The 26,560-nt window shown below is 46.0% G+C and overlaps 1 protein-coding gene across 1 annotated transcript; it reads left to right on the plus strand.

The window, feature by feature from the left end:
- The first annotated feature begins 13,267 nt into the window (after positions 1 to 13,267).
- Positions 13,268 to 24,710, plus strand: LOC102941337 (phospholipase A2 inhibitor gamma subunit B). Its single transcript, XM_007063317.4, has 5 exons — positions 13,268 to 13,447; positions 15,812 to 15,928; positions 20,191 to 20,343; positions 21,784 to 21,924; positions 23,406 to 24,710. The coding sequence occupies exons 1-5, from the start codon at positions 13,399 to 13,401 to the stop codon at positions 23,615 to 23,617; spliced, it is 672 nt and encodes a 223-aa protein (XP_007063379.2). The 5' UTR covers positions 13,268 to 13,398; the 3' UTR covers positions 23,618 to 24,710.
- The last annotated feature ends 1,850 nt before the right edge of the window (positions 24,711 to 26,560 follow it).

Consider the following 26,560-nt stretch of genomic DNA (forward strand, 5'->3'; position numbering starts at 1 on the left):
GGAAGAAAACCTGGATTTGTGCTGGAAATGGCCCAACTTGATTATCATACACATTGTAAGGAGAGCGATCACTTTAGATAAGCTATTACAAGCAGGAGAGTGGGGTGGGGGGAGAAAAAACCTTTTGTAGTGGTAAACACCCATTTTTTCATGCTTTGTGTGTATAAAAAGATCTTTTATACTTTCCACAGTATGCATCCAATGAAGTGAGCTGTAGCTCACGAAAGCTCATGCTCAAATAAATTGGTTAGTCTCTAAGGTGCCACAAGTACTCCTTTTCTTTTTACTCAGCTCAGTGACTCATCACTTGAGGGAAGCATTCCACAGTGAGCTAGGTTTCACTCTCAGGAGAGTTGTCCCAACACAATGTATACTTACAAGAATTCCCCTTCCCTGTGTTTAGGCCCTGCCCACCTCTCTAGATTAGCAGACTGTGCTCAGCTCACACCCCTGGCATGCCATGGGGCTTAGCCCCATTGTGTTAAGTGCTGTACAAGACATGAGTAAGAGATGATCCCGGCTCCAAAGGGCTAACAGAGTAACCATAGTTGAAGTTGTGAGTGGGATGCAGTGCAGAGGCATCCTGCCAGTTCTGTGCTGCTCAGGGGATTCCCTTATGCCTGGAGAATTCACAGCCAGCTGACTGCTCCTTTGCACTGCAGGAGTGGGGCTGTGGACGAGGACCCAAGTATTGTTAATTATCATCATAGGCATAGTTTGACTTCTGTATTTGGGAGGGCAGCTCCAGTCAGGCCAACAGGGCCACGATTATGGGTTGGTATACAGAGACCTTAGCCTGCTTAGCGCCCTGGCAAACACACCCTTCAACATCCCTTTTCACCATTTGTTAATGATAAAGAAAAGAAGGAAACGCAGTTAAAACATTTGACATGTGAATCATGGAAGCATAGAATCATAGAACTGGAAGGGACCTTGAGAGGTCATCTACTCCAGTCCCCTGCACTCATGGAAGGACTAAGTATTATCTAGACCATCCCTGACAGGTGTTTGTCTAACCTGCTCTTAAAAATCTCCAATGATGGAGAATCCACAACTGCCCGGGGCAATTTATTCCAGTGCTTCACCACCTTGACTGTTAGGAATTTTTTCCTTATGTCCAACCTAAACCTCCCTTGCTGCAATTTAAGCCCATTGCTTCTTGTCCTGGCCTCAGAGGTTAAGAAGAACAATTTTTCTCCCTCCTCCTTGTAACAATCTTTTATGTACTTGAAAACTGTTATGTCCCCTCTCAGCCTTCTCTTTTCCAGACTAAACAAATCCAATTTTTTCAATCTTCTCTCATAGGTCATGTTTTCTAGACCTTTAATCATTTTTGTTGCTCTTTGGACTTTCTCCAGTTTGTCCACATCTTTCCCAAAGTGTGGTGCCCGGAACTGGACACAATACTCCAGCTGAGGCCTAATCAGTGTGGAGTAGAGCAGAAGAATTACTTCTCGTGGCTTGCTTTCAACACTCCTGCTAATACATCCCAGATTGATGTCGTGTTACACTGTTGACTCATATTTAGCTTGTGGTCCACTATGATCCACGGATCCCTTTCCACAGTACTCCTTCCTAGGCAGTCATTTCTCATCTTGTATGTGTGCAACTGATTGTTCCTTCCTAAGTGGAGTACTTTGCATTTGTCCTTATTGAATTTCATCCAGGTTACTTCAGACCATTTCTCCAGTGAAGTATTAAGCCAGGCTTTCATTTTAACAGCATCCCCTGTTCCCTTTCCCTTTAGCTGGAGAGTCTTTAGAAGGAAAAAGCCCCCTTGTGCGACACTCTTAGCTGGTATCAGAGACGTCCTTTGGGGTTGGGAGGGGGGGAAGAAAAGTTAATTGAGATGGGCTGTAGCTATTGTTACAATCAATCCAATCCCGTTTCATCCCAGGTAGGGTTTGGGATTCAGCTGGAACCAGTAGAGGTGGCGACATTGCTTAGGTCCCCCTCTCTGGCCTGGTCTACTGAGGATATCTCTCAGGATTGGGATGAAGGCCTGGGGTCTCAGGAGAGAGCCAGGGGATGGGGGTGGGGGGAGAAAGAGAGGAAATAACCATGCTGGTGAAGCTGGCTCCAGTAGCCACTTTTTTCACCTCAAAGTCTTTCTTTAAAGGACCCAAGAGGGAAGTGATGGGTGGAATAGCCCATCCCTCCTTATTTTGTCCACCAATTAGGCCTACTTTCTGACGCACCAGTTGTGGTTCACTAATTTCTGGACCCACATTTTCTTGTTTACCAGGCATGATAGTAACACCGTCCTTGAGTTATAGCAGTGGGCCTTTTTGTTTGGACTGATTCAGTCTGTCACCCTGTCATCCCTTTCCCCATCAGCATTTGCTATTATAGGTTATTGTGACATTATCGCTTGGCTCTATGATTCTGGGCCTGATCCAAAGCCCAGTGGAGTCAATGGAAAGTCTCTATTAGCCTTCAGTGGGCTTTGGCTCAGGCCCAGCTCTCTGGGACCCCTGCCTTCAAGGGCTTTACAGCTCTAACGAACTCAGCTCTGAGAACCTTCGGAGGTTCCCACTTACTGAGCCAGGGCCATGACTCAGCTTGGCAATCAATCAAAAGCCCTTATCAGGGCAACCCCAAAGGGGGGTGGAAGTGAATTAAATTGTTTCTGTACATTGGGGTTGCAAGGAGCAGAACTACCCGCTGTTTGATATGGGAAGAGATGAGAAACGGAGCACTCCCTGCAAACCGTGCAGGGAAAGCTCTGCCAAGAGCAAATTACAACCCTGCCAAAACTGTACTAGGTGTTGCCCTTCACCATCTCTTGTGCTAATGCTGAGAGCACAACAGGATTGCTTAGGTGACTTCTTATTAGTCATCAACTGCACTTGAGGCAGAAGCACAGCATGGTCCAGGCAGAGGTAGACTGTCTATCTGGAGTTAATGCCATGTGGTCACACACATCCTTCCCAGGCTGCTAAGTCCTAGTGTAGAGCAGACTTTTATTGCTAGCATCTGTCTGCATCCACTGAGCATTTACTTCCTGTGACACAGTGGGGGTGCAATCCAGAGAAGTGGAGGGCTGTAACCTCTGCCCTGCAACCTTGGGTGCCTTACAATGGCTTGCTGAAGTAGCTCCTACCTGGGCTGTTCACAAACAGCCTTCCAGCATGCAAGCCACACCCTGAGTGTCTGTATGTAACTGCAGCCTGCCAGCCACGCGTGGGTTACCCTCTGGCTCTCACCAGCCTTGGTTAGACTGCTGCGTGACCCGAACCCCCCGCCCCCAGTCCCAGATTTTCCCTCCAAAATGTATGTCTTGTACAGCCCAGCCCTCTCCTGGACAGTTCAAATGTATTAAGGAACAATATACCCCCTCTTACCACCTTAAATGGAGTTACTCAGATACTTTAAATTAAACACACTGGATTAGATAAAACAATACAACAAGGGTACTAATTACAAAGAGAGATTTTAAGTGAGTACAAAAGTCAAAAATGGTTACAACAAAATAAAGGTAAAATGCTTTCTAGTGCCTTGCTTAAACTATATCAGACTCAAAGCAAAGTTTCTCACCACATGCTTCCAACCACTTTCATGACCAAACTTTCAAGTCAGGACCACTCCCCAGAGTCCAGCTCCTGCGTCTTTTGTCTTCTCAGGTGCAAAGAGTGAGATGGACACACAGAGAGAGGAGGGGTCTCTTGAGGTGTTTGCCCCTCATTTGTATTGTTTCAGTCCCTCTTTGAAAAGCATTTCCAGCTGTGGTCTAAGAGACAGGGTGTCTGGTGGAGGAAGAAGACTGTGTGCTGTTTCTTTGCTAAAATGCAGATCTCTCTGTCCTAGCCCGTTTCTTGCCAAAGAATTTCCAATTGATAGGTGAGGACCCATCAGTTTTGTTGACACCTGGCTGGAGTGTCCGCTTGCCCTTTGTCTTTGAGGAACTGTTTACCCATTTTCCCGACTTGTCTGGGAAACACACTTCAGTCATGATTTCACCTGATGTTCATAACTTTTCATATAATGTTGCTACGTGCATTTTGCCACTATATTACTGATCAGCAAGTTATGAGTTTTCCAATGATCTCTCACAAGGCATGCCTTGCACAAATATTATTACAATGGTGTGTAGGGTTGTGACAGGGCACGCCGCTCACTGCTAGGATGGCACCTCCTCCTGGTCGCTCTGGGGAATAGCTTGTGAGGTCCACGCCCCTTCCCACAATTGCACACCTTTCTCTGTGTCACGAGAGGGGCTGCAGCCCCTCTTTCACTCCACAAGCTGTTGCTGCCTCTTCATGACTTGGCCCTCCAACAGGTGCATTCCCCTTCCGGGGTACCAAAGTCTTCCTTCAGCAGTCCTAGGCAGCCTTCCTGTTCACTGCCTCGTAGTGCCATTCCCTCAGTGACTGGCAGGGGAACCCAGGCCTGCCCTCTATTCCAGGTTCCAGCTCAGGGACCCTCTAGCCAGCAGTCAAAGATTTTTCCCTTCTAGGCCTTCGTGCCTTCCCTGAGCCCTGTCCTACCATCCTGGCTTCACCCTTCTCTGGGTTTGCCAGCCCAAACGCACGTCCCTTCTCACAGGGAGTGACTGCAGGCTCTCCCAGCAGCCCCTTCTGCTGCCAATTTCCTGCTGTTATAGGCCCAGCCCAGCTCTTTCCTCCTCAGCTGGGCTCCCTCACTCAGTCAGGGAATTTCTTAGCCAGCTGATCCATCTTCGCTGTGGCCTGTTGGGTTAATTAACTTCCTTGTTAGTCTTCATTATCCCTTTCTGAGCAAGTGTGGGGTGAACACTCCAACACAAGGGTGTGAATACAAGGGTGCATTCAGTCACACCTTCCTCCTTTCCCTTGTTTGGGCAGGTGGGCTGAACATGGCACTTCAGAGGCTGGTTTACGTATAGATTGGGCTGGTGGCTCCGGATTCTCCTGGCCTACAGGAAGGAACCAGCCAACCCACCCTGCTAGTGCAGCCATGCCAACACAGCCCAACCTTGAAGACCCTTTTCGTGCCAAGCCATCACTAGGTGGAAGGTGATAGAAATGAGGAAATGAATAGGGAGGTCCAGGAAGAGAACAACTGAGGCTACATACAGGAGAAGTGGGCCAGGGAATATGACAGGACTTGGAGAGGCTGAATGTACTGAGGGGCGGGGGAGGAGGAAGAGTGAGAGAGAGAGAGAGCTTAGAAAATATCACTGGTGTAATAGTTAGCTTTGGGCACGGGGAGCCTAGCTTCTGTACCTAGTTCTTCTTCTGAGGCCAGAGCTTCACTATAAAGTTAAGTCAACCCAGGTACATCGCTGAGTGGTGTGAAAAATCCACACCTCTGAGTGAAGTAGTTAAGCCAACCTAAGGCCACGTTTACACTACAAAATTATATTGGCCTAACTTATGGGGGCATACAGCCAGGGCAGTTATGAAATCGCTTGTGTGTGTGTGTGCGCACTTGGCTCCTTGTGTCGGCACTGTGTGTCCTCACCAGGGGCACCTGTAACAATTGTACTGTCAGTATAGGGCATTGTGGGATGGCTCCTGAAAGCCAGTAACAGTCGACATAAGCAACTGACAGTGCGTCGACCTATTTACATTGACCGTGACTCTACGCCGCTCAGGGAGGCGGTGTTACTGAATTGGTGTAGAGAGGCATTTATGTCAGTGGGAGCCAAATTTAAGTGAAGATACATCCGCAGCTAGGACAATGCAAGGCAGCTTACGTCGACCTAACCCCGTAGCGTAGACCAGGCCCAAGTCCCCATGTAGACAGTGTTAGGTTGATGGAAGAATGATTCCGTTGACCTAGGTATCACCTCTCAAGGAAGTGGAGTACCCATGCCAAAAGGAGAATCCCGCCTGTTGGCACAGGTAGTTTCTACACTGAAGCAGGTCCGCAGTGCAGCTATGCTGTTGTGGCGTTTCAAGTGTCGACAAGCCCTGAGTCACTTGGTTTGTTTGTTGTTAGAAAAAGAAGAAAAAGCTATTTGTAGATATGAATTAAATCCATCATCAGGAATATGGACACATAGATTTGTTAATGTAACTGAAATCAAATCAAAACAATATCATTTTTCAGACACCAGTCATATGGGGGTTTCTGGAGACCTTTCATCTTTGAAGCGTTAAAGGTGAGCGATAAACTGGAGTTAATTTGCATTGCAATTCGGCATTTGTCAGACAGTTGGAGCCAGGAAGCTGTTAACCTAATTGCTTTTCTAATAGTGCCAGGTGTGAAGTACAGCAAAGCCAAAGACACACACACACACACACACACACACACACACACGATAAAATGAGATGAATAAAATCTTTTCCTGACATTACCAGACATACACAAAGATGATCCTTCTTCATGCACTTTCTGTGCTAGGATTGTATCAATAACAAATACACTTTATTTTCTTCTCTTTTGGGAATAGCTCTTGGTGGTAATAGTTAAAAATTGATAATAGTAAGTAGGAAGGAATAAGTCTGTCTGAAGAAAAGAAGGAAGGGAGGAAAAATGATAGAGGTTTCACATACTGTAGTGTAGGAGTATTCAATAGATGGACCACAGGCAGAATCCAGACCGCCAGACACTTTTGAATGGACTGTATTTACTTATTATTATAATTATTGCTACTGCAGCATGAAAAATGTTTCTTTGGAGTCTTGACCTGGACTATACGTTGACCAAGAAATTTGGACCCTGATAAAAAATAGTTGACTACCCCGGCATCACTCCATGCAGATTAATAATAATCAAGTGTGTGTCCATGCTTCTATTATAAACCTTTATTGTCAGAGGCGTGAAGCAAGGTTCAAAGTGAGCATGGTGGGTTAGAATGCCATTTTTGGCACTCTCTGATTAGTCCACCAGTTTCTCCAGCTCTAAATTCAATAAGAAATTAAGCTTTTGGATCTTATGGCTACAAGGAAAAACCTGAATGTGACCTGATGCTGTGTCATCTTACTGAGGCCTGGTCTACGCTGGGAAAATCCACACCCCTGAATGACGCAGTTAAATTGACCTAACCCCTAGTGTAGACAGCTCTGGGTGAATGGGAGAATTCTCTTGTCGACCTAGCTGCTGTAACTCACCAGAGCATGGGAGGACATCATCTTTTGCCTCTGATGTTGTTCCTGTTGTTAATATCATTAATACAAAATCCATAGATCAGGCTACACTACTGCCTCTCCAGGAGGTGGGGTACCTATGCAGACCAGAGAACCTCTCCCATCGGTGTAGTTAGCGTCTTCACTGAAGTGTTTTAAATGTAGACAAGACCTGAGTCTGCAAGAGAGATGGACAAACAATAGGTTTAAGAGAGGTGTAAACCTGCCCTCATTCATCCTCATTGGGTGCTCAATCCAAAGGTTAATATGATAGTTTGAATGCTGATGCTGGAAGGTACTTTGGGGCTTTGCCCTGTGAGCAGAAAGACCAAACTGAGGTACTGCTTCCCCAGGGTGGTTGGACACCACAGAAGTTAGAGATGGAACAAGACCTTCTTTGGACACTTCATGAGCGCTTGTGTCAGTGCACAATGCGGTGCACCATGAGTAGGTATCTCAGAGCGCCACGCACAGCCATCTGGCACAATGCCTTTTGGGAACGTTTTGCCATGTGTTGTGAAGTAGAAAAGAGTTGTGCAGGGATCTCTGGGAGCTAGGGGTCAAGCATCCAGCATGCAACTTCCTCTATCCCTTAATGCCATCCATAACCTGTAATTTTCATGACTTTTTTTTTTTTTTTTAAATTCCACAAACCTGTGAGGCATTTTTCGGTGTGCACCTCTGACAAGAAGGGAGCCCGCAGAACTCTGCACTCTTCTAATCAACATCGCAAATACAGGGGACAGAATGATGTCTTCGAGGACAGTTTGCTGAGGGACATAGCGAAAATCAGTTCAAGGTTGTTGATGGGGTTCATGGAGCAGCTGAAGATGGTGGAGCGCCACTTCTGGGGCCAAGAAACAAGTTGGTAAGAGCACGTTGTACTGCAGGTTTGGGACAATGAGCAGTGACTACTGAATGTTCCTGGATCTGTGTGACGTTCCTGGATCTGTGTGCCAAGTTCTCCCCAGCCAGGAACACCAGGATGAGAGCTGCATTGATGGTGGAAAACCAAGTGGAGCTCTCATTCTAGTGGGAGTGGCAGCGTGGGGGAATACAGATGCATGTGAATGCTTGCTGACTGAAGGAAGGGGAAAGAGCAAACTTCACCAGCATGGATACCACCCTCACTGTCTCCTGGGACCCTGGGATCCAGCATGACACCATTGTGCCTTCAGTGTCATGATCCTGAGAAATGTTCTGACCAGACCAGACTAGAAAGAGGGACACAGATGACATCACCACCTCCACTGGTTCTGGCTAAATCCTGATCACCCCCTGCCCACACCCCATGTGTTCTTTTCCTTCCCCATCTGATTACGTCTCTTTCCTATTCTTCTCCTTTTGCCCTCTATCTAATAAGGGTCTGGCTCAGCCAGCCACGACTGTATATTTTACCACGCTGCTGTAAGCCTGTGCCCAGAAAGAAGCAGCTAAAAACAATGTTTTAAGAAGCCCAATGCTGGTACAAGTTTGAAAAATCTTGCAGTGGCTGATCAGACCGTGTGCTGGGCTTGTGGTTTTCCAGCAGCGAGGTTGCAAGTGAGAGTTGACACTAGCTGCCCTTTCTATCTTTTTCTTTTCTCTCCTCTCCCCTCTTGCGTGTGTTTGTCTCATTCTGCGTCTAGGAAACAGGACTGGACTTTAACAACAGCAATAAGGAGGTTGTGGAATCTCCATCATTGCAGATTTTTAAGAACAGGCTGGATAAACACCCATCAGGGATGGTCTAGATAATACTTAGTCCTGCCTTGAGTGTAGGGGACTGGACTAGATGACCTCTCAAGGTCCCTTCCAGTCCTATGATTCTATGATTCCAATAACAACAGCTCCAGCCTAGCTCAACTTATTGTTTCTCATTTCCCCAGCAAAAGACAGTTACTACCATCTAAGATGGTCAAACAAGGGTTTTTTTCCTTCTAAAGGATCTCTCCAGCTAAAGGAAAAGAACAATGGAAGTTGTTAAAATGAAAAATTTACTTACTCCCTTATATGTCAAATGCATTAACTGGTTTTCCTTCTTTTCTGTATCTTTAATAAAAGGTTAAAAGGATGTTTCCTGGTGTGTTTGCTGTGGCACTAAGTGGCTGAGATTTTTGTGTACCAAACCCCAAACCTTGTTTAACACTGTTTAATGTTGGACGGTAACGGGGTCATGTTAACACCTTTGACTCTTTGGGCCCATATAGTGCATCAAAATGAATACAACAAGCCTGTTAAGACATTGAAGAGTAACACACAAAACTGCCATCAAACCTGGCCCCCTTTTGATCCTCATGGCATAGAGGTCCAAGATGGAACGATAACAAAGACTGACTCGTAGACCCCATGGCTTCTTTCATTCACACATCTCCAGGCATTTTCCAAACCATAAAAACCCATTTCCAAATTATTGTACATTACAGAAAAGACCTCTCCCACCACTGAAATGCAGCAGCTCTGGGGCAGACGGCTAGAGCTTATTTAACAGCACACACAACTGTTGGGGATAGGAGGCGAGGAAGAACATAATGTCCAAGGCTAAGTTAGGGACTGGGGTTTGGCCAAGACACTATCTAACTTCTCTGTTCTTGCAGAAAAGTGCTGTGAGATCCTGAATGACAAGTGAGCCAGACAATGATCTGATGTCTCACCCTGGTGATGGCACCAGCGACAGAGTGCCCTTTGAATGGGCCCGCAGCCTGAACTTCCTGTCTCATCCCTACAGGTGCTCCCTCTGGACCAGGGATCAAGGCACAGTGGCACAAGTCATGTGAGCAGGGTCAGAATGAGTTCTCCCCTGACATCTAGTGATGAGCTGGGTGGGGTGGAACTTCAGGACTGGACTGTATTTGTGTAAACACACTTACTCTGCCTAGGTATTCAGCAGACAGAGCTGCATTGCCAAAGTGGTCAATTTTGGCTGGGGTTGGGTTACAAATCACTTTAGTATTGAATGCAAAGGTAATGACACGTTGCTATCCTTATTGCATGAGTAAAAGGCAGCAGAACTGTGCTTAGCATCCTGATTGAGGGGGTCACCCTCAATTGAAGTGCACTCGCTAAGCAGGGTTTAGGGATGCCAAATCCCAGCGAAATTTGAGAGAGTGAGGACAGCCCCCCTGGTGGGGTGGGCTCTGCCTAAGAGTCCTAGGCCAGGTCAACACTACAAATGTCCATTGAAAGAACGATGTCACTCAGGGGTAAATCCACACCCCTGAGTGAAGCAGTTATACTGACCAAACCCTGGTGTAGACAGTGCTGTGTTGACCTGCCCTTAGGCACCATCTAACCCTCCCACTCGCCACTGTTTGAAGACAGCTAATTTGACCCACTAGAGAGTCTCTGTTTTGTTTTATGATCACGGGTGCTGGACTCACTGATAACCAGGTCTCACTGCTGAGCCTTAGACCTGGCGTGGGACAGCTGCCGCAGTGAAAGAGAGGGCCTAGCCCGCATCAGCAGCGAGGTTCCCCACTACCCCCTGAAATCACCCAGAGCTGGGTGAAGCGGTGGAACCTCAGAACGTGGCATCACAAAGAGTGATGGCAACGGTGGGCAGCCACGGCAGAGTGAGCAGAGGTGTCAGAGGCATTGCTCGATGCTTCTCCTGCCCCCAGACCCCCCAAGGGTGGGAGGTGAACCCCCATGTATGCACCTCTGAATTCTGAGTGTTCGCTGACCAACTGTGAGTGGCGTGCAGCGGTGGGAGAGGGGAGTGATGTGCTAAAGGGACGTTCGTTCATCGGGCTGAGGACAGGTGGGACACTGAGGCAAAGGACACTGCCCAGTGCCCTGTGGGGTGGGTGGCTTATGTTTGCACATTTTTGAATGTGGGTTTGGTGTTTTCTAAAACTAATGCATGGTTCCCTTTTCCTTGTCATAACAGTTCTCTTTTCTCTTGAACAGACTCAGTGCTTGCGAGTGGGGAAGTTGCTTCTTAGAGGTGACCAGGGGTGGGGTTAAGTTTTCCTAGAATCCTGGGTGGGGCTCAAGCTGGTTCTGGGTTGCAGTGTGAAGAGGAACCCCTGGCAGTTACGCATGCACTGCCAATGTCTGTGGTGTCCTTTATCTGCAGATAAATGCAGGACTTGAGTCACCTGCCAGGTGCTTCTGGACAGAAGCCAACTGCTAACTACTGGGAGTTAGGAGGAGACTTTTCCATCTAGAGATTATCCTATAGGTGCCTATTACTGGGTTCCTTGTACCTCCCCCTGAAGCGGCTGGTGCTGGCCACTGCTGGAAGCTGGAATCCGGACAAGGTGGACCACAGTTTTGACCCAGTCTAGCAATTCCTATGGAAAGAAAGAGAGGTATTTAAGTGGCAATCAAGTGCCTCTTAGGCTAGCGAACCTTGTGTTTATTCGCTGCAAATGTCTAAGTCCTTCCTTGAGACTGGGGTAATCGCATTTGCTTTGACATGCTGGTAGAAAGGGAGGGGACTGTCAGTCCTGGTGTAATTGGAGAAAAGGCCAGTGTTGCTCGGTAAACCTGGCACTGCAGCAAACCAATGATACATCTCCCGTAGCAAAGCATAAGTGGTGTCATTCTATCCTTCCTTGGGCAGGTAAGCAGTTAGGAGCGGTGCTGGTGTGCAGTTATACTGACAGGGGTGTTTGCATTACAGGGGCATTACACAGCTGGGATCATATCAAAGCAATAAATTGCAATGATCCTGCTACAAAAGAAAAGCAATTGCTCCACACCTTAGGAAGAGATGCCCTCTACTTGTCGGCTGTTACATAACTGTCCACTACAGGATTTAGCATCAGATAAATGTCCGACAGGACAGTGGAGTGGAGTGGACCAGTCGGATCCAGCAATCCCTGTGATTTTTCCACTTGTACAGAGGTGTCTGCCTTGTCTGCAAGTATGCAGTTCCCAGAGATAACTATATGGAAGGTAGGAAGGATTAGTTACAAGGTGTTTCTTAGCCAGGGGCATCTGAAAAAGCATGATGCGATTCAAAGAATATTTTTTTAACAGACCCAATTTTAATTCAAGCTGTCCCATAACCCAATTAACAGATGTATTTGAAAGTCTTCTGAAAATTGAGGCTTTTCTCACAGGATGTGTCAGGTTCCTTCCCCACTCTGAAATCTAGGGTACAGATGTGGGGACCCGCATGAAAGACCCCCTAAGCTTATTTCTACCAGCTTAGGTTAAAACTTCCCCAAGGCACAAAGTCTTTGCCCTTGGATTAGGTAAAACGCTGCCACCACCAAGTGTTTTAGACAAAAAACAGGGAAAGGACCACTTGGAGTTCCTATTTCCCCAAAATATCCCCCCAAGCCCTTACACCCCCTTTCCTGGGGAGGCTTGAGAATAAACAAGATGAGCACAAACTCCTTGGATTTTTAAGACCCAAAAAACCCAATCAGATTCTTAAAAATCAGAACTTTATTAGAAGAACAAAAAAAGATAAGAGAATAACTCTGTAAGATCAGAATGGAAGATAATCTTACAGGCAGTCAGATTCAAAATATAGAGAATCCCTCTAGCCAAAACCTTAAGTTACGAAAAGACTCAAAAACAGGAATGCACATTTCCTCCCGCACAGCGAATTTCACAAGCCAAAAAACAAAAGAAAATCTAACGCATTTTCTAGTTATATTACTTACTAACTTTATAGGAGTTGAATTGCTTGCTTTCTTGATCTGTCCCCAGCAGAGGCATCACACGGACAGACAGATAAAAGCCCTTTTTCCACCCCTCCAGATTTGAAAGTATCTTGTCCCCTCATTGGTCATTTTGGGTCAGGTGCCAGACAGGTTACCTTAGCTTCTTAACCCTTTACAGGTGAAAGGATTTTGCCTCTGGCCAGGAGGTATTTTATAGCATTGTATACAGAAAGGTGGTTACCCTTCCCTTTATATTTATGACAGGATGTGTGCTGTAAGTTTGAAAATGATACACAGTATTCTTCATTCGGAATGCATCCGATGAAGTGAGCTGTAGCTCACGAAAGCTTATGCTCAAATAAATTGGTTAGTCTCTAAGGTGCCACAAGTACTCCTTTTCTTTTTGCGAATACAGACTAACACGGTTGCTACTCTGAAACCAGTATTCTTCTTGTGAAACAAAGATGCTGAATACCTGCTTTAAATTAAACAAAGTAACAAACAATGCACCCTTAACTATGGAGCTTCTCCCAGTAGGTCCATAACAGTTACATTTCCCATAGTCCCTGGGAGTCTTCAGCAGGCTGTACGAAGGCACTTAGCTTAACTTCCCTTATTTGCCGAATTTCACTTGTGATGTTCTGCTGTTCAATCCAGTCTATAAAAGCCCCCTTTGGAGTGTTTGCTGTCAGAACTGAAAATTCAGCAGCTCTATTCCCATTGCAGCCTGTGCTCTCCCTGTCATCATGAAGGTTTCCTTCTCCTTCTGCATCCTCTTGGCTTTCATAGATGCAGGTGAGTCCCCTGATTTTCGGACTGTTGACCCTGTCGCAGCCCAAAGTGTAGAACCGGCCCTGGAATTGCTGTTCTGCAGTTGGGTGTCTTCCCATCCTGGTGTGAAATATCCCTTACCCCTATGGATTTGTTCCCGCTGTCTTGTATTGGGATTGTGATAAATAAAGGGGGAGCTCCCTTTTATGGACACCCAGCCAGCCAGTTAGCTATAAAACCCTTATTAGGAGCTGTTCTCTACTTGCTTTACCTGTAAAGGGTTAACAAGCCCACAGGTGAAAGGAAAGGAGTGGGCACCTGACCAAATGAGCCAATGGGAGGGCTAGAACTTTTTAAAATTGGGAAAAAACTTCCCTTTGTCTGTGTGTTGTTATTCTCTGGGAAAGAGGGGAACAGGGAGCAGTTATGCTGTGAGAAGCTTTAAGCCAGGTATGAAAAACCATCAGATCATACCTAAAGATTGCTTATCTGAAACCCCAGAAATGTAAGTAAATTAGGGAATGTCTAGAAAGACGCGATTAGGGTTATTCCTGTTTATTTTTTACTGGCTTGTGGACTCCTCTGTGCTATCCCCAGATGCTTTTGTTCTGTTTGTAACCTTTAAGCTGAACCTCAAGAGAGCTATCTTGATGCTTAATTTTTGTAATTGTTTCTTTTTAAATCTAGCAAAAGCCTAAGTTCCAGATGTATTTTCTTTCTTTTTGTTTTTAACAAAATTTACCCTTTTTAAAGAACAGGATTGGATTTTTGATGTCCTCAGAGGTTTATGCATATGTTGTTTAATTAGCTGGGGACAACAGCTAATTTCCTTTGTTTTCTTTCTCACCTCTTCCCCGGAGTGAGGGAGTGAAAGGGCTTGAGGGTACCCCACAAGAAGGAATTCCCAAGTGCGCCTTCCTGGGTTCCAAGGAGTTTGCATTTGGGTGGTGGCAGCATGTACCATCCAAGGTCAGAGAGAAGCTGTGACTTTAGGAGGTTAATACAAGCCCGGAGTGGCCAGTATTAATTTTTAAAATCCTTGCGGAACCCCACCTTCTGCACTTGAAGTGCCAGAATGGGGAATAAGCCTTGACAGGGATGAATGGGGTTTGGGGTTAGCTGGGTTCATCCTTCATGCCCAATGCTCACTTTGCTTTAAAATGCACCTTGAGGTGTCAGGGCCTGACGAGAAGAGAAGGGATCAGGAACTAAATGGGAGGAAATGCCAGCTAGACATTAGTAAAGAGACTCATAGACTTTAAGGTCAGAAGGGACCATTATGATCATCTAGTCTGACCTCCTGCACAACGCAGGCTACAGAATCTCACCCACCTACTCCTGCAACAAATCCCTGACCTATGTCTGAGCTACTGAAGTCCTCATCTCATGGTTTAAAGACTTCAAGGTGCAGAGAATCCTCCAGCAAGTAACCCATGCCCCACACTGCAGTGGAAGGCGAAAAACCCCCAGGGCCTCTGCCAATCTGCCCTGGAGGAAAATTCCTTCCTGACACCAAATATTGTGATCAGCTAAACCCTGAGCATATGGGCAAAACTTACCAGCCAGACACCCAGGAAAGAATTCTCTGTAGTAACTCAGATCCCACCCCAGCTAACATCCCATCACAGGCCATTGGGCATATTTACCACTAACAGTCAAAGATCAATTAGTTGCCAAAATTAGGCTATCCCATCATACCATCCCCTTCATAAACTTATCAAGCTTAGTCTTGAAGCCAGATATGTCTTTTGCCTCCACTGCTCCTCTTGGAAGGCTGTTCCAGAACTTCACTCCTCTGATGGCTAGAAACCTTTTTCTAATTTCAAGTCTAAACTTCCTGATGGCCAGATTATATCCATTTGTTCTTGTGTCCGCATTGGTACTGAGCTTAAATAATTCCTCTCCCTTCCTGGTATTTATCCCTCTGATATATTTATAGAGAGCAATCCTATCTCCCCTCAGCCTTCTTTTGATTAGGCTAAACAAGACAAGCTCTTTGAGTCTCCTTTCATAAGAGGTTCTAGCTGCAGGGTAATCTCTCCAGTGAGTTATCTCCATTGTGGTTGAAGCAGAGAGGAAATGAGGCATGAGGGTGGAAATGGAGAGCTGCATCATGCATTTGTGCCATCCCTGGACTAGAAGAATCGGGGAATCCTATCCCCCAAGGCTCCATACCAGCTGTAAAGTGATACTGACCCCTCAGGACATACAAGCCCCAGCAGTATTGCTGGCTGTTCCCCTGAACATTGTGGCTTAGTCAAACAGGTCAGCAGATACAAGAGGAAAACCAGAGGATGCCTGCTGGTCAAGAAGAGGAAGCTTGAAAGGAGAAGTGAGAAACATTCATAGCAACTGCTAAGACAAAGTATGTTCCTTTTCCTTCCCTAGGGAGCTCTCTTCAGTGTGAGGTTTGCCATGAAATAGGGGAGAGCTGTTCCGGCCCCATGGAAACCTGCGATAGTGGCAAAGATACCTGTGGGGTCATAAAGCATGAAATTGTACAAGGTAGGTAAGAGAGAGCTTAAACCAGAGTGGTGCAGTGGACAGAGCTGGGAGACAAGACTCCTGGGTTTTATTCCTGTCTCTGCCACTGACTGGCTGGGTTACCCTGGGTGAGTTACATATCCACTCTATGCCTCAGTTTCCCATCAATCAAAGGGTGGGGCATGATGCTTGTGAAGCAGGTGGAACTCTCTGGATGAAAAGCACTAAGTATTATTATTAAGCCAAGCAGTGTTTCCTACCTGGCAACAAACAGTGTGAGGGTCCAGTTTTCAAACTTGGAGGGGAGGGACCTAAACACCAATTTGATTCTCCAGGGCACCTGTTTGAGCATCCAGATTTATGGCCCCAGCACTGTAGCTTTGCCAGAAGTGCATCCCTTCCCACTTATCCACATCCCCAGTCCCTAAGTCACCCTGTCATCCCCTCAAGGCACCTGCGTCGACATTCTGGACACAACCCAGCTGGGTGAGTGAGATTCACCTTTAACCCAGGCAGTGTCAGATACCAGAGGGCTCCCATAGGCAGTTCCTGTGGGAGGGTGCTAGACTCAGGAGCCTGGTATAGAAACATGGATAGATAGACTGCGTAAGGACCCACTGGCCTGGAACCGGGGGCTCGGGGAGACCTACTTCCTCACTGCTATCTGGAGTGCCACCCTGAGGTGCTGAGACATGAAGCCCCACAGGCAGTCCTGCCCAAAGAAGCACAAGCGACAGCCCTCCATGATTCCCTGGCACTCCCCATATAAACCAGGAAGATGTTTCTGAAAGTTGTCTGAGCAACGCAGACCACCAGTGTGTTTCTGTCTTAGACTGCACTTTGCCAAACCTCGCAGTGACAGACTCCTGACTCCTAACCTAGTCAACCTTGGTCCTGGTTTACTCTCCTTGGCTTAAAGCCCTTTGCTGTCCTTGGTGAAAGCCCCTTGCCAGCCTTACCCTGATTCACATCTCACTCTCTCAATTTTTAACGGACTCTGACTTGGTTTTGACGTGGCCTGGCTCTGGATTGATCTTGACCTCTGGTACTGATACTGAGCAGCTCACTTGATGCCCAGAGTCCTCCCATGACCCAGCCCTGATTGGTAGAGAGCCAGCACTATACAAGCATCTAGCGTTAGAGACAGACCAGCATCAGTGAGTCTAGGGATGTAGATAGACAAACTCCCCCGCTTCTGAGCATCCTTACCAAGACTTTACAGGGCACAGGGATAAAATTGGTCTCCTTCTTGGCCAATACAACAGGGATTCATAGTTTTCAAGGCCAGAAGGGACACTGCGACCATCTAGTCAGGATCTCCTATAGAATGCAGGCCGGAGAACTTTTCCCCCAATAATTCCTAGAGCAGATCTTTTACCAAAACATCCAATCTTGATTTTAAAATTGTCAGTGGTGGAGAATCTACTATGACCATTGGTAAATTACTCACAAGTTATGCCTTATTTCCAGTCTGAATTTGTCTAGCTTCAACTTCCAACCATTTGATCATATAATACATTTCTCTGCTCGACTGAGGAGCCCAATAGTGAATGGAGGACCTCCAGGACTAACCGCACAAGTCTCTACAGCTGAAGCGAGGCTCTCGGTAGCTCAGGGCTGTAACAGACTATCATGCATGGAGTGGGCACAGATGGGCACGCAGCATATCATGGACCAGTGGGTAACAACTGTTTACTAAAGAGTCCCAAGAATGGGGTGTTCTTGCTGGGGTACAGCTGCAGTGAAACTTGGTGGCCACTAGCTGCTCCCCATGTAAATATTACAGTATGGGGTGGGGAGGCATGAAATTCCTCCCTAGTGTCTGAGATGTGATTGCGAGTAATCCATTTCCCCATGGTGATTGCCATGCCCCCATCAGCACCAGCTGCAGGATGGTTTTGTTGTCCTCAAGCCCCATATTGTTTTGTATCATCCTGTCACGATGCTGGGAAGGCCATGCTGTGTCATGATTGCGGGGAAAGGGAAGAGAGGGAGCAAAGAAGTCACTGCAGGAAGGAATGCCCCTCAGGGCTGGGTGTGACAGTCAGGGTCCAGACACTCCAAGGGGAGAACAGGGATGGGGGGAATCTGAACCCCCAAAGAGTAAGCAATTGAGCCAACCAATTGTACACCATGTTATTGTGCATAAAAATATGTCGAGTAAGATCTTTTATGAAAGCTTGTAATGTTCTGAACTTGATGGCTCTTAGGAGACGTATACAGACTGTGGGTATGAATCTGTGTATTTCTGTATGTAGCACAGTATGCTCATGTCCTATGCTACAATTTTAAATACACCTGCCAAGGTCAAGGTTCCTTCCCCACTCTGAACTCTAGGGTACAGATGTGGGGACCTGCATGAAAGATCCCCTAAGCTTATTCTTACCAGCTTAGGTTAAAACTTCCCCAAGGTACAAACTATTTTACCTTTTGCCCTTGGACTTTATTGCTGGCACCACCAAGCGTCTGACAAATATATAACAGGGAAAGAGCCTGCTTGGAAATGTCTTTCTCCCGCAAAATCCTCCCTAAACCCTACACCCCCTTTCCTGGGGAAGGCTTGATAAAAATCCTCACCAATTTGCATAGGTGACCACAGACCCAAACCCTTGGATCTTAAGAACAACGAAAAAGCAATCAGGTTCTTAAAAGAAGAATTTTAACTGAAGAAAAAGTAAAAGAATCACCTCTGTCAAATCAGGATGGTAAATACCTTACAGGGTAATCAGATTCAAAACATAGAGAATCCCTCTAGGCAAAACCTTAAGTTACAAAAAGACACAAAACCAGGAATATACATTCCATTCAGCACAGCTTATTTTATCAGCCATTTAAACAAAACAGAATCTAACGCATCTCTAGCTAGATTACTTACTAAGTTCTAAGACTCCATTCCTTTTCTGTTCCTGGCAAAAAATAACACACAGACAGAGAGAACCTTTGTTTTTCCCTCCTCTCCAGCTTTGAAAGTATCTTGTCTCCCCATTGGTCATTTTGGTCAGGTGCCAGGGAGGTTATCCTTGCTTCAAAAAACCCTTTACATGTGAAAGGGTTTCTCCTCTGGCCAGGAGGGATTTAAAGGTGTTTACCCTTCCCTTTATGTTTATGACAACACCTCACAGCAGCGACGGGCTCCTTCCAAGCCAGGTGTTTTCACAAAACCAGTCCCAAGTAATGACCCATGAAAAGACAAATTATGGACTATTACAGTTGACAGAGACACCCTGACTGTCAAATTGAGAGGGAACCCCCCGCAATGCTCTGATTAACCATGAATTGAGAGAAAGGAAAAACCCCTGCAAACCCTCTTACAAGGGAAGGGAACAGGATTTGAAGTGAAAGGTATCAGAACTGAGGAACAGTCTCAGGCATGGGGCTGTCTGTCTTGCACACTGGATCCCCTCTATGGCAGGGGATATGCTGGGAAACTGTTCAAAGGTAACTTATATTAGCAAAGGGAATTTAGCTAATGTTGAAGTGTAAAGCCTGAAGTTGCATATTTATGTTTATTTTCTGTGTCACTTGTCCATGTTTGCTTCTTCTTCCTAGTTCATCTTTGGATCTGTGATTTGTCTACAACATAAATGTCTTGTTGATTTTTACCCCAAGCAGGTCTCTGATGTGCAAACTGTGTGGAGTGTGTCTGCCAAAATGAACTGATAACCAGGGGCAAGTTTCACTTCTTCTGGGGGGTGACGAAACAGAGTTGGGAAAGTCCGAGTGTCCAGTAGTTAAGAACTTGGTGGGTAGAGAGATTTCTGGGGACTCAGGATCAGAAGGGCTGGTGGAGTCACCCAGGCAGGAGTAACTAGGCTGGGTAAGACCTTTACGCTTGTAGGGGGGCTACTGGTGTCAAGGCTCTGAGTCATAGGGTATGTCTACACTACCCACATTGCAGCATGGCAGCACTGTGAAGTGGGCAGTGTAGACACACTTTATCGCCGGGGGAAGAACTCTCCCAGCGATTAAAAAAACCCCTACCCCTAATGAGTGGCGGTGGCTTTATCGCTGGGAGCACGGCTCCCGGTGATAAAGTGCCGTCTATACTGGCACTTTTCAGCGCTAAAACTTTTGTCGCTCGGGGGGTGTTTTTTCACACCCCTGAACGACAAAAGTTTTAGCACCGAAAGTGGCAGTATAGACACAACCACAGCAGTGTAGCGTTAACACACCCAAAGTTACAGGACAGGCGGTGAGAGAACCCCTTACTGCTCTGGGGGAGCCTCAAAGCATCACAGTGGGCCTGTTTTGTTCGTAACTCCACAGGTTTTTCTTTGTTATAGTGTCAAAGAGGATTGTGATAACCCAAAAGTCCTGCCTGCACTCCAATAGTTGCCGAACAGACCCCATTAGTATGAACTTTGGGAACGGAATGACACACAGGAGCAGAATCACCTGCTGTGTGGGAGAAGACTGTAAAACAGCGTCTGACCCACGTATGTATCTACGGCATGTGCTCTCCTCCCCTTTCCACCGCCCCCTCTTCCTCTTCCCACCCACCTGCCAGGAGGAGGCTCATCCTAGGCTTACAGTGAAACTCCTGCTCTCTATCCTAAGTGTGCACCAAACTGGGAATTCACCCAGACCCCGCCAGGGATTGCCCTGCTGCTCTCTAAGCTGTTGTGAGAGATTAAGAATGAAGCGAGATTTCAGTAGGAAATTTCACCTGCTTTACAGGGGTGCTCTACGGAATAACACTGAGTCCCTGAGAACATGCCGGGAGCAGTGGACTGAATAACTCTCAGTCCCTGAGAATAGCCACTTGACCTGCAGTGGGCCTGTTGTATTAAGTGAGAGGGAGTATATGGTGGTAAAATAACCCAGTCGCTGTCCAACATTAAACAGTGTTAAACAAGGTCCGGGGTTTGATACACAGACACCTCAGCCTGCTTAGCACCATGGCAAACCACCATGAAACATCCTTTTAATCTTTTAATAAAGAAATAGAAAAGAAGGAAAAGCTGTGAAAGCCTTTGAAAGGTAAAGTATGAAATCAGGCTTTCATTTTCACACCCTTTCCCTTTAGCTGGAGAGAGTCTTTAGGAGGAAAAAATCCCCCTTGTTTAGTCCTTTGGGGTAAATAACTGTCACTCTCGGTTGCATTTTGGATTCAGCTGGAGACAGTAAAGGCGGTGATGTCATCTGGATCCCTCTCTCTGACCCTGATCTCTCAGGATCAGGATGACAAAGGCCTGGGGTCCCAGGAAACAGGCATGGAGGTGGGGATGGCAGCCATGATGGTGAAGCTCACTTCAGTAGTCTCTGTCTGTTCTTTTGAGTGTTCTGCTCCCTCCCAAAAAAGAACCCGAAAAGGGAGGGATGGACAGAACAGCCCATCCCCTCATTATTTTGTCCACCAATTAGGCCTAATAGCTGACACTGATTTTGGTTCATTAACTTCTGCTTCCAAGTCTTCTGTGTTTACAGAGCTTGATTTCAACCTAGTCCTTGAATTATATTGGTGTGGTTTTTGGTTTGGACTAATTTAGTCTCTCTGTTCTGGTTCTCTTGCACCTATTTATTACATTCCTCATTGAAAATAACGACCTATTTTCCATGGTAAAAGTTATAGACCAGTTGTCACAACAAGCCTTGCACTGAATAACTCCCCGCTGGGGTGGGGAGGAGTAGAATAGGCGTCTGAGTTCCTACTAACCAAATTCTACACGGGAGAAGGCTTCACTCGGCAAAACTCTCATGTCAGCAGAGACTAGACTCAACTGCCCGTGGTATCTCCTGAGCTAGACCTGTAGTCCCTTGTTGTGGGAGGATTTAAGGGGCCATTTGATGATTTGCTGCCAAGCTCCCTGAACCCAATGCCAGCTGTCCCTGCTAACATTGTCAAAACTGACTGTGATCCTTCTGGTTGTTCCCAGTGCCACCGATGAACACCATTCCCAATGGCCTGCAGTGTCCAGCATGCTACGCTGAGAATTCTTACCAGTGTAGTGAAAACACCGTGAGTTGTACCGGAGTCCAGACCCAGTGTTTTGATATAGCTGGGAAAATAACCATCGGTAACTTATTTATTTTTTCCTGTTAGATTTTGGTTAATTTTGCAAATGCCATTCTATGAAATGCTTCAAAGAGAAATGAGAGAAAGCAAATTTTAAAAAAAAGCAAAAGAAATGTCAATGACACTGAATGGGAACAAATCTGAAACTGGTACAAGGGAATGTTTTTCCCCCCCTTTCCATGTTGTGTACAGTTAACCTGTGGAATTCATTGCCACTGGGTATTATTGAAGCCAAGAGCTTAGCAGGCTTCATAAAAGAATCAGACATTTAGAAAATTAATAAGTATGGATAAGAACATCTACACTTATGGTAGATAAGATTTAAGCCCTCCTGCTTCTGAGTCTAAAACAGCTACTACCTAAATGGAGATTACGAAGAAACTTCCCCTCGGGACAGGTGACCGTTTAGCTATGTATAACCATGATCTTCCTCTGAAACATATGCTACTGGTCATTGTTGGTGGCAGGATACTGGATTTGATGGACCCCTAATCTGATCTGGTCTGGTAATTCCATTTTTCCTGAATTAAAAAAAATGTAAACAGTGTCCCCTTGCTGCTGATCGATAGCAGGCTGGCTTCCCCTTAGAAAAGAAATTAGTGTTATGGAGTCTGAGTATTTTCTGAGTGTAACTTGTTTATTTACACTATATACATCAATCCCTGAACAGAGGTGATTGCAAGCAACCCTCTCTTTCAGAAATCTCAGCCTCCAAACCAAAGCCCGATTCCCAGGAAGCAATGCACCAAGTATTGGCTCTAGATAGAGAGATTAAGACAGAGAGCAAACTCTCCTGCTGCTTGCAACAGCCCCTACCCCACCAAAAAAACACCTGCTTCACAAGCTAACAACCACCCAGCATCTTGTCAGACTGAAGAGTGCTTGCACACTAAGAAAAAGGACTTGCCGGACTGTGTGTAGCAGAGCCACCAGGTGACTCCCAGTCTGAATAAACATCACTCATGTATTTAGATACATAATTACCTGCATACTTTCTCTGACACAATAATACTGCCAGTTCTCCAGCTGGCCATAGAGACTTCCAGAGTAGAAAAAAATCCTGATTCCTAATGTAATAAGTAGAAAAATCCCCATGTGAGGGGAAGAATCGAAAAGCTTCCCATCCTTTTATTCATCAGAAAGCAGGGGGTGGGGGGAGCCCAGCTGACCCCCATTATTTCCGGTCAATCGAACTGACTCCAGTTGCCTCTTTAAATACATTTTAAAAGAAACATCTAAAGGCTTTCAGAGAAAGTGACCTGACAGAAACTCCCCTGCCCAGCAGAGGAGCTAACACTGAGTGTCCTGCCGGTGACTGGAAGGGGCAGGGGATGAGGGGTGGGAAGAGGAAGGATCAGAGAAGGACAGGGAGACTAGAACAATCTTGATAGCCTCACGGGGGGTAGCGCTATTGGGGCTGACTAGCGACAGGACGAGCCAGAGCTCCCCTGATGCCTGGTATGTGCTTCTTCCTCTGCGCAGGTGTCCTGCCCCTAAAAACTGCAATGAGGGGCTGCACCACCGAGTCTGAGTGCGTGGCTCCAAAAGGGGAGAAAGGGCTGGATGTGGACATTGTGAGGTTTGAGTGCAAACCAGCCTCCAGCAGGGGCCACAAGGCTCTTGGATTTGCCCCTCGAGTCGCCCTCCTCCTTCCAGCACTGTCAGGGCTTATCTTGGTGCTGCCGCTTTCTTGATCTGCCCTGCAGGCCATGGGACACATGCCCAGCATTGCTGTGCTGAAGCCACTCTATCTGCTGCTTGCACATGGCATGTTCTGCATTTGTTTTTCCCTTGCAGGGACTCTCTGTTTTCTACTGGAATCTCTCTGCTTTAGCCTTTTTCAGTGAAGTCAAGAAAAATCTTCTAGATATTTGATTTATTTAAGCTGGTGAAGTTTACTTATATTGGGCATCACAATGGCTAGACTGGGACCCAGCGAGACCCTGTGTAGAACCACTAGACAGAACAAGCGGTGGAAATGAAAGCATTCAAAACAACCACAGGGTCTGCCAGCATCCAGCAGCCTCAGTAAAGATCCCCTTTATATTAATTCCACCTGAGTCTGTCCCTCTTTTTCTACCCCCTCTCATTAAGGTTGTGTGGCAGAATGTACCCTTGTATTCACACCCTACACACTGTTGAAATAACCTTTGTACAAAGTATGCCTTGCAAGGTGTGATAATTGAACGGCGTGAGGATGGGGGCGGGGGTGCGGGGAGGTAGCTCTCTTTTATGGACACCCAGCCAGCCAGTTAGCTATAAAACTTCCTCTTAGTAGTTGTTCTCTACTTGCTTTACCTGTAAAGGGTTAAAAAGTCTCCCTGCACAGGTAAAAGGAAGGGAGTGGGCACCTGACCAAAAGAGCCAATGGGAGAGCTAGAACTTTTAAAAATTGGGAAAAAACTTCCCCCTTGTCTGTCTGTGCTGTTCTCCCGAGAAGCAGAGACAGGGCTGAAACTACGCTGTAAGAGCTTGTGTCTGGTATGAAAAATCATCAAATCATACCTAGAAACTACTCATTTGGAACCCCAGATATGTAAGTAAATCAGGAAATGTCTAGGAAGACGCAATTAGGTTTATCTCTGTTTATTTCTTTATGGCTTGTGGACTCCTCTGGGCTAACCCCAAATGCTTTTGTTTGCTTGTAACCTTTAAGATGGACCTCAAGAACGTTATTCTTGATGCTAATCCTTGTAAGTGGTTTTTTAAAAAAATCTAGCAATAGCCTAAGTTTTCAAATGTATTTTTTTTCTTTTTGTTTTTAATAAAATTTACCTTTTTTAAGAACAGGATTGGATTTTGTGTCCTAAGATGTTTGTGCACAGGTTGTTTAATTAGCTGGTGGAAACAGCTGGTTTCCTTTGTTTTCTTTCTTAGCTCTTCCCTGGAGGGTGTCTGTGAAAGGACATGAGGGTACCCCACAGGAAGGAATTCCCAAATGTGCCTTCCTGGGTTCTCAAAGGGGTTTTTGCACTTGGGTGGTGGCAGCATCTACCCATCCAAGGTCAGAGAAAAGCAGTAACCTTGGGAGTTTAATATCAGCCTGGAGTGGCCAGTATTAGTTTTTAGAATCCTTGCGGGCCCCCACCTTCTGCACTCAAGGTGCCAGAGTGTGGAATCAGCCTTCACACAAGGTATCATTTGAAAACTCATAATTTACTGATCAGTATCATCCTAATAATATACATGTGGCAATTTTATATGTGAAATTATAAGATTCCACTGTATGGTGTTGTTAAGACATGTTCCAAACTGGGATTGGCAAATTGGTCTGTCCTAAACAAAGGAATGTGTGCTCTGCTTAATTTGCATTTAAGCAGTAAACAGAATCATTAAACAGGAAGAGGAGCAAAGGAAATTCAAACAGGTCAGGAAAAAGCAGCAGGGAACATCCTTCCCTGTAGACTTTTTGTCTCCTGGTATCCAACTGGAAACATTTTTCAAGAGGGGGACTGAAACTATACAAAGGAGGGACAAACACCACAAAGGATACCCTCCCCCACACACTCTATGCCTATCGATTCACTGCATCAGAAAGGACAAAGGAAGCATGCGTTGGATTCTGGGAGAAAGGGTCCTGACCTAAGAAGTTTGGTTAGTAAGACTGCTGAAAGTGTATGGTGAGAAACTTTGCTTGAATCTGATGTAGTTTGTTAAGTTAGATATTAGTAAATGTCTTATCTTTATTTTTCTTGTAACCATTTCTGACTTTTATGCCTCATTACTTGTACTCACTTAAAATCTCTCTTTTTGTAGTTAATAGTTGTTTTATTGTTTTATCTAATCCAGGGTGTTTAAATTGAAGTGTTTGGGAAACTCCATTTGGGGTGGCATGGGATATACATATTATTTCTATTAAAGAAATAACAGACTTTATATAAACTCGTATTGTCCGGGAGAGGGCTGGGCAGTACAGGACAGACATTTCTGAGTGAAAATCTAAGACTGCGAGTGTGTTGGGGTCACCCTGTAGTATAACCGTGACTGGAGAGGGACAGACTGTAACCCTAGTGTGGCTGGCAGGCTGCAGTTACACACAGAGGCTCAGGGTGTGGCTTGCATGCTGGAAGGCTGTTTGTGAGCGACCCAGGTAGGAACTCCATCAGCAAGGCATCGTAAGGCACCCAAGGTTGCAGGGCAGGGGTGGCACAGCTGCTCATTGGTCCACATTGTACCTGGGTATGTCACAGTTTCACTTTCACACTGGTCATGAGGCCAACCATCAGTTGGGGGAGCATTAGGGACGCCATCACAAAAATCACTGTCCCCCAGAATCAATCAGTGCCGGCCGTCCTCTGCTCTAACCACTAGAGAACACTCCCTTTCACAGCCACAAAGGGAACCCAGGAGTCTTGTCTATCAGCCACACCAGCTGTGAATGATACTCATCACCCCTCCTCCCAGAGCCTCATACAGAATCCAGCAATCCAGGCTCCCAGTCCTGTGCATGATCCAACACACCATACTGTCTCTTAAAGGTGAGTACATTGTGTGTATTTGTGTTGTTTTATTTTATTTCCCAGAAGAGAAATTAAAAGGAGAGATCTGTCCATATTCCTTCAGGGTCAGCCCCTGTCAAGGAAGGAGAACAGAAACTGACATTCTCAGCAGAAAACCAAGGGGAGCTTTTCAATGTT

This window comes from Chelonia mydas, chromosome 5, assembly GCF_015237465.2.
Source record: "Chelonia mydas isolate rCheMyd1 chromosome 5, rCheMyd1.pri.v2, whole genome shotgun sequence".
NCBI lineage: Eukaryota > Metazoa > Chordata > Testudines > Cheloniidae > Chelonia > Chelonia mydas.

What these genes read in the sequence shown, in the direction of transcription:
- LOC102941337 (XM_007063317.4), top strand. Translation starts at nt 13,399, where the DNA reads ATGAAGGTTTCCTTCTCCTTCTGCATCCTCTTGGCTTTCATAGATGCA. An exon ending in AAAGCATGAAATTGTACAAG is followed by an intron (nt 15,929 to 20,190) that starts GTAGGTAAGAGA and finishes TCTTTGTTATAG; the next exon opens with TGTCAAAGAGGATTGTGATA. An exon ending in TAAAACAGCGTCTGACCCAC is followed by an intron (nt 20,344 to 21,783) that starts GTATGTATCTAC and finishes GGTTGTTCCCAG; the next exon opens with TGCCACCGATGAACACCATT.